The 8,552-nt window shown below is 34.5% G+C and overlaps 1 protein-coding gene across 1 annotated transcript; it reads right to left on the bottom strand.

The window, feature by feature from the left end:
- Positions 1-6,023: 6,023 nt before the first annotated feature.
- Positions 6,024-7,721, bottom strand: LOC130727814 (L10-interacting MYB domain-containing protein-like). Its single transcript, XM_057579067.1, has 3 exons — positions 7,586-7,721; positions 6,871-7,203; positions 6,024-6,783 (listed from the first exon to the last, which is right to left on the bottom strand). Exons 2-3 carry the CDS (start codon positions 7,198-7,200, stop codon positions 6,226-6,228), a joined length of 888 nt encoding a protein of 295 aa, XP_057435050.1. The 5' UTR covers positions 7,201-7,203; positions 7,586-7,721; the 3' UTR covers positions 6,024-6,225.
- Between the last annotated feature and the right edge of the window lie 831 nt (positions 7,722-8,552).

Below are 8,552 nucleotides of genomic sequence, written 5' to 3'. Positions count from 1 at the left end.
CAATTCTAGTTCAAATTTTATTTAATTGGCTGGCTAATTTATAAGTTCTGTTTGTATGAATATTTTGAACTTTGGTTTTTTCACTCATGAGTTATGTGTCCTGAAATTCCACTCCCGCGCTTACACGGTAAGGGGTTAGAGCCAACAATAGATTTATGGTGAGTGAACTTTGCATTGTGTGAGAAATGTGCTTCTACAATATCATGTATGTAGCCATTTAAAAAGGAAACCATATACTTAATGATCTCAAAACATTGCTTAAACAAATAAATATATTCCGCACAACAAAATAAACAAATGAGTACTTCAAGCAGGATCCAATTAATACATCAAGTTGATTAGACCACCTTTCTAATGCCAAGCACCAATAAAGAATGCACTATAGAAATTGAACTCACCCTGCTTTCGTTTTCCTTGTTGCATAGTAGCAATCTTAAAGGTTCTTTGAATAATAGAAACCTACCCTGTTGCACGGTAACAATCTTATAGTTACCCTGCATCCTCTTTGAATGCCAGCCACCCTTCTTTTATATATATACTGAAACTAGCGAGCAAGTGCTTTCTAAGAAAAATTAGCACTTAGCATATGGTCCCTTCAAACCTTCACTTAAAGAAAGTGCAAGTGCATGGTCCAGCTAACAAATACTAAAGCCACATCTGATTTCATCAATTTTTCTCTCAATGTTGTACAACCTGCAAATTGCAATGATAATGAAAGGTTCTGGAATATAAAAACCAACCCAATCTGGATTCGGAAGAAGGAAGAACTATCATTTCTATTGTTCTGTTGACCAAGTTTAGAAGCTTCCCAACAAGATTAAACGCAACAAAACAGAATGGTTGGAGAATTAGCATTTAGTTTAGTTTCCAAGGAGTCCCACCTCGTTTGGTTAATGAAGCAGCAGAGAACCTAAGGAATATAAAACCCACTTTGAGTCTTATGGCCAATGTTGCCCTCCTTACTATTACTAGGCTTATTGGTGGTTTTTTCATCCATTAATGGTTTGATCTGTACAGAAAAAGCTTGTTAGCTTGTACAGAAAAAGCTTGTTAGCTTGTGACTGAAAGAACATGGATTGTTGTTAGTCTTTCAATTATTGCTTTTTCTGTGCATTTCAACTACTTATGGGTGAGGGACTCCCTTTCAATGGCTTGCAAAAGCCCAATAAAAGTCTGAAGGTTATTAGAACATTTCTAGGGTTATATTAGTTATAATTATTTAGGTATGGACAAATAACATCAAAATGCAGTAATTGTAATTATTTCAGCTGAGATAAAATGATGTAAAAAATAATTATACATTGTTTTAAGTAGGTAAGGACACCTATATTATAATATTTTCTCGGGTTTAAATTTTGGGAACCCCTGAATCTGTCTAATGGCTTATGAAAGAAAAAAAATGGATGGATTAACTTTTAAAAATGACAAAGCAAACACTCACTAACATTTGGAACTTTTTGTTGTTTAGCAGCTGCTTCTTGTAAAATTATTAGAACGAAATTAAATAATCGTGGCACAAACAGTTTTTGCCATGTTGACACTGCATCTGAATGGGGTTACTCAATCCGTTGACTTCTTCTCATCATTAAAATAGTTATTAGACAATTAAAAGTTCATATTTGTTAAATGATTATTTCTAGTGGCCATGTTTCATGGATATAAGTCCCACCTCGTGTGATCACATAAGCAGCAAAGCACCCAACACATATAAAAGACGGTGAGTCGGTGAGCCAACTAATTCTAACATTATACTAATACTCTAGCAAATCTACTAAAATTTTGGTAGATACCTTCTGCTCCCGCGAGGTCGATAATTGATTATTATAACGTCAGTAATTGATTATTATTGATCTCGTTGCTTCAGAAGTTTTCTATCAGATTTTGACATGCTTACTAACTCTTTATTCCTTATCTATGAGTGGGTTAGTGTTCAAGCTTAGCTAGCTCACTTAAAAGTGAAAATAATTTGTTTAAGATCTCATTAAAAAGTGAATCAACGGCTTGCAATAATAGCTTCCGGATATATACAAAACACACTGTGACCAATCGTCCTTCCTCTTTCTATTGTTAGCTGACTGGTTAATATTCCCATCCAAGAATGATTGTTTTGGATTGATTGAAATAACATGGATTATCGTAACTTCGTAAGTCTTTCAATTAATAATTGCTTTTTCTTTCAAAATCTATTAGTTCTCGAGTTAGAAAATGGCTTGCAAAAGCCAAATAAAAGTCTGAAGGTTATTAGAACTTAATGGATTAAATTCTATAACTAAACTAAATTTAGAACTGAAGTTGATAATTTTGAATCAAATGTCAGTTTAGATTACATTATAATTTCTTCCAATTTATCTCTTACTCTCCTTTTATTCTACTCATGCCTTCTGATTGTATTGCCATATGTGTCAATCACTTGTGTCTGATTTCCCACGGACCAAATTGCTCATCAACAAATCTTTTTGCCAGTTGCTTTCATTGTCAAGAACCTCATCACACATAGTCGAGTCACAACTGATGACAAGTCTTTCATCACTCATAAAACCATTTTAATTCAATTTGTCTGAGTTGGAAAAAGGTCCAATTGAAGAGTTACCATTTCTATGGGTCACATTTCCAAGCCGCCCAGCATAATCGAAATAAAAAAATGCAAGATTAAAGGCAACAAATCAAATAATGTTGGTAGGTGAGAAATATATGAGTCCCACCTCGGACAGTCAACGAAGTAGCAGAGCACCTGATTAATATAAAACTCGGGGAGTCACCCATGTTTGGTAGTGTTACAGTCCAGCAACTCTTTCAATATATTTCTGTAAGATTTAGCTGATGCTATTCAGTGTGTATCCTCCAAGGTATTAATTTATTGGATCATATTAATTTCTTGCTGGTCCACACTTTGTAGCTTCAGTTGAAGACTTACATTTCATCACACACTTCATCCCCGTTAACTGGAGCTGTCAAGCCCGTTAAAAAGTGAAATATTTTAAAAATTCAATAATTGTATAATCACATGAAAAAAATGTAAAGCCAGTTAAAGAAGTGATTATTTTAAAAATATAAGACTTTTTATTTTAATGAACTACAAATATCACTCTTGGTTGTCAAGGCAAAAAATGAGTTCAAGTTAATCAAGCGTCATTGTTTATCAACCCAAAATTGAATTAATTAGAATTGGTGAAATTAGTTTACCTTTCATGATGTATTCTGGGGCCACAGATACAAAGACAATTTCTAAGCATAGATACAACCAACCAAAGCACAATTGCTAAGACAATTTCTGGGGCCATGTATGTTCATGGATATGAGTCCCACCTGGTTTGGTTAATGAAGTAGCAGAAATAAAGCCAGTGGCATTCACTTCATAATGACTAGATTGAGCATATTTCTCATCTGGCACTGCATTTGAATCTGTGAATATTCACAATGACAATGACACAGGGTTAAAAATTACTAAATTGATGCATAAATTAGAGTGAAGCCACCAAGGGCATCAAACATTCATCAGAGCCGAATCCATAATGAAGTAATATTGACATTTGTTTGCAAACGCACATCATGTATCCTCACCCAACTGCTATGCTATCTAATCTACTAGTTGACATTTGTTTGCAAACGCACACAATCAATGTACCAACAAAATCGGCAATCTTTGGACGATGATGTTCTCGGAAACAGACCAATACTATATACACACCTTAATCTTATGATTGACTCCTTTTGAATTGAATCCATCCATCTCATCAGATGCAATAACGAAACTTGAAATCCAACAGAAGAAAACCGGTCGCCACATAATTGTTGAATGCTCGTTGCACCAGTGTGGAATTATGATTAAAGAATATGGAAGGGAAGTGGGTAAGTGGGTTACTGTGGCCAAGTTTCATGGGTTTTGAGTCCCACATCGACTGGTAGATGATGTATCTCAACACCTAACTAATACAAACGACTGCGAGTCATTTAGATCTTTGTATTGTCAAGTATCAAAATTATACTATATTTTCTTTTTTTGGGGTGGAAACTGGAAACTATTGTTGGGTTTTGTACCTTTATAATAGTTATTGCACCCCTAGTAAGAAAACATAGAATAATTATTGGTCACCCTTAATTCCTATATTTTTAAAAATTGAATACAAAGCTCCTGAATTAATCATAGAATATCATTAGTTTTTTTAAAAATTATATCTAGCCAAAAATGCAACCTCCCCTAATTAACTACCTGTTAAATCCCTAGCCTCTTACTTCCACTGCACTTGTATTTCTTGAACTTGGCAGCGTTCTCAACTGGTGTGATATTGTTCCTGATTGCCCTCTGTTTATCATTGACAAATGAGAGGTTGTTTCATTACAGATTGATTTTGGCAATTATTTATTTGTGCGCCTGTTTACAAGTACAGACGACAAACAGATCCAATGGCAAATAGATTCAATGAGCAATTTGGGACTTAATCAAATCATTTAGTGCGAGATCTTAAGTTAGATAGTTTACAAGTTAAGCAAAAATGTGCTAGAGTCTGTGTTAAGTGTGATTTGAAAATGTTTCCCAACAATAAAATTTGTGAGAAATGCTAAGTTATTCGGTGATAACCTAAAAAGGCTAAGTTTTAGACTTGGAATTGCGTAGAATGTTCAACATTGTGATGATCTCGAGGTTGAAAATAACTAAAATGTACAATAAATACTTAAAACTCAAATAAGATAAATAAATAAAGTGCAGAGGGTGGAAGGAGATTTTTTACATGAATTTTGTGTGGTCGTGTGTCGTATAAGGTAGATGTGAACTTTTAGAGTGTTTAGTATCTACAACCCAACCCTTGCTGTGAGGCCAAGAAAAATATCTATAGGGCTTTATCGTTCCGCAAAATGCAAACAAAAAAGATACCTAGAAATGGTCACAAGTCAAGTTCTAGAATAGAAAATCAATGTGAAAAAACTCATAGAAGAAGAGAGGGTTGCAATATCAATTTGTTGGCTCAAAAACTTACATTTAGAATCTAAATTTGACAAAGAACATACGCCATATTCTTATCATTGTTGAATCATGAATGGCAAATGATATGGCGCACCAAATTGGGTGGGTTACGGTGGCATTTATACGAGGTGGTATCGTTGGAAAGTGTCTGGTTATTTTTAGTGACCATGTTTCCTAAAATTATGTCCCATCTCGGTTGGTCAATGAAGTAGCCCAGCAGCTAACAAGTACAAAATAGTGAAAATACATTCACCTGTTTCGTCAGTATAACACTCTTCAGCAAGTCTATCAAAATTTCTTGGTTATCTTGAAGAGCTTCTACTCTTTTGAAAGCCCAGACTTAATTGTTGATTATTTCTGGGCTTTTCATTGATGTTCTTGAAGATTTCTGACTAATTTTGACATGCTTTGTTGTGCTCTTAGTACGTATGTTTTGATTATTAAGCTAGCTATCAAGCATGTAGTTTTGATTATCACCAACCTAGAGATTAGGGAACCAGGACCAGAGTGCAGCACTGTCCTCAACACCTTATTTCTGAGGTCGCAAAAAGAAATTACTCACTCTCTTACACTCACACCACCAGTCCTCTCATTTTCTCTAGATTTCACACTTCAAACAACAATACAAATCCTCTCTTCTCTCTCAACCTCCTTCTTTCATTCTTTCTTTTGCTATCCCTTCTTCACCAGCACATTTTCCATAACCACGAAGCTTCCACTGTAACCAAAAAAAAGAAGCTTCCACCTTCACCACATAAATAAGGACAACATAACAATAAGAACCTCCCTTAGGAAATCACTACTTTAAATGGGGTGGGAATTGTTGTGGTGGGGTGTTAAATCAGCTAACAAATACAAAGGCCATGTTTGAATCGACAGTTCTTCAATTGAAAATCCCACAATTAAGCCTGATAAAATCTGATGTAAACTCTCTACTGCCCTACTCTTACAAAACCCTATGGAAGCCTGTTGTCAATTCATGTTGGTCTAAGTCTACATATCTACCCCAATGAATGCTAACAAAAGATGAAATTTGATCAACTTGTTTATAATTAATGAATGGTAACAAAAGATAAAAGTTTATGAATTATTTGCAAACCGCTTCCAGAGAAAAAGCTATCGGCACAATGTCCACATGAGATAGCACTTAAAAACAAAAAAAACAGCGGCAATTTAAAAAGGACTACATCTAGCCAAAGAGATTATCATAAATAAACGTCATTAGGCTTAGTAAATACAACTGAGCTAAAAAGGGCCTACATCTAAGGAATGTTCCTCCTACCACACTTACCTTGTAACCAAGCCAGTCGTATCTTGTCACATTTTAAAGAAATGAATATCTCTCTTAAACTAGGATCCTCAAAGAGCTCCAATGCAGAAAAGTAGAGCTGTTCGTTGATGCCATCTACCTCATCAAGTGCCCTAATGCAATTGGTTACGGAAAATTTATCATCACCTACAGTTGAAACAATTGTCCTTAACCTATAAGCACCAACCATCTCTAACAAGGCCTCTGCCATAGCATCACAGCTGTCTTGATCGAGACTAGTTGTTTGCATCTCAGATGGACGTTTCTTTTTCCTATCAAGAGAATTCTTAGTTACATTCTCTGCAGTTAAGATGGGTTTTGATGATGATGGGTATTGATGATTTGAGACCCCAGCTTCTGAACATGAAATTAAGCTAGTGGCATCCACTTCATAATGACTAGATTGGGCATATTTCCCATCTGGCACTGCAGCTGAATCTGAGAATATTGTGCACAGCTGCTCATATATGGGACAATCTTTCACTTTAACTATTTCAGGTCTAGGTTGTGCCTGTATACAAAACCTATCAAAGTTAATAATATGAATACTGAATAGAGCAAAAGGAAAACATTGCTTCTATAAATAAAATACTTTTACCCCTGTGTCTTCCCACAGTTCAAAGCCAATGCAACAGGAATCATCTATTACAAAGCCGTTATTTTGATCATAAGCAGATTTCAGATTATGGAAGCGTGTTCGGAGAACGTCTAGATGCTTCCTCAATTGATTGTTATTGAAATTGAGGTCGGTTTGCTTATTGAAGTCGTCACGAATGTGATTCCATGTTTTCTTGTCAAAAACATCGTTTGGTCTGTTTCCTAGTTGGATGTGCTTGACAACCAAGTCTGCAAATATCTTGTCAAGTGATGCTGTCCATCTTGTCCTCGAACGCTCTTGCTTGGGCTGATTACTAGATTCGATTTCCATCAACTGTTGAAAAAATGCTCTCATAAAACAAAACTTCACTCAACAGCATTCTCCAAAAAAAAAAAAAAAAAAAATAACAGACATACACCACATAACCCTAGCAAAAATTGCTCAGCAACACCAAATCATAAAGGGCATAACACATCATGAGGCCCCAAAATATGGAGTCAGTTTCAACAGGATCGAAACTTGAATTCAATAATCAATTCTACTCTACCGATTTCATATTCAAACATTATTTAGGGTAGTAATCATGGTTTCTGACAACAAGAAGAAAAAAAAAAGGGAAACAATCACATGTGATTGAATTAACAAGCGTGAATGCAGCAATGCAATGCAAGCAAGTGAAAGCTGAAGAAGAGAGAAAAGGGGATCGATACATTACATGATACAGTGCGCGCTCTTTCGATCATTTCCCTTCACAATCTCACGATTCTGCTCTGCCTCCCTCTTTCTTCACTGGGTTTGGTAGTGAAAAAGATATATCCCTCAAATAATTAGAAGAAATTTATATATTTCTCTTTCAAAATATATAAGATCTTTTTCAATAATAACCAAATATGTTTTATGGATTTTATATACTCTCTCAGGTCTTTTTATAAGAAAAACTTTGACAAAGTTACACAAGTCAAGGAAATTAATATTTTTTATAAAATAAACTATTATGAATAATTTCAATGATGTCTTTTTCTTTTTACAAGAATAATCATGCTAATTACCAATACTTATTTGGTGCTTGCAATTTCCCTCTAACTTTTTGCATGATGAATAAGTCTCTTTGCATTGGAATGAGTTATTTGACTTAATTTTGTAAAAGTGTTTCTTATAAAAATGACAAAAAAATTTGTCAAAGTGTTTCTTATAAAAATGACCGGAGGGAGTATAATTAAGCATATAGTCCAGGGTTCGATTCCTAGGCGGTGCATATGGAGAAACATTTGTTGAGAGAGACATATCTACTTAATATTACCTCAGAGCCAGAACCTCGAAAGATTAGTCTCATTATTATCGGCTATACATCTTAGAAAAATATTTTGAGATATTATATATTTTATGGAACTAGTGAAGAATTCAACAAGTTGTAACAAATGTTATCCTATTATTTGGCAATTTTTTCCTATTTCTAGGTGAAAAATGTCTTTTTTTGTCAAAAGCAATATTGATGTTATCCTACTATTAAGTACAAGGTCTTTTATTTTATATTTTTTGACAAATTATTTTATTTTATTTTAAGAACTAGATCATTTATTTCAAAAACAAACATAGCTGTTTTTGGTGCAACTAATTATGGAAGGAGCTATTCATAAAAAAAACTATGGAAGAAGCTAAACCCATGTTGGGCTGCAATGCCA

The sequence above is a fragment of the Lotus japonicus genome, chromosome 1 (assembly GCF_012489685.1).
Source record: "Lotus japonicus ecotype B-129 chromosome 1, LjGifu_v1.2".
In the NCBI taxonomy this organism is placed as follows: domain Eukaryota; kingdom Viridiplantae; phylum Streptophyta; class Magnoliopsida; order Fabales; family Fabaceae; genus Lotus; species Lotus japonicus.
The sequence above is the reverse complement of the archived record's forward strand: the minus strand, read 5'-3'. Positions and strand labels throughout refer to the sequence as shown.

Excerpts from the sequence above, each read along its gene's own strand:
- LOC130727814 (XM_057579067.1), bottom strand. The coding sequence starts at position 7,200 with ATGGAAATCGAATCTAGTAATCAGCCCAAGCAAGAGCGTTCGAGGACA. Across the intron at positions 6,784-6,870 it reads AACTGTGGGAAGACACAGGG|GCACAACCTAGACCTGAAAT; the intron begins GTAAAAGTATTT and ends TTTTGTATACAG.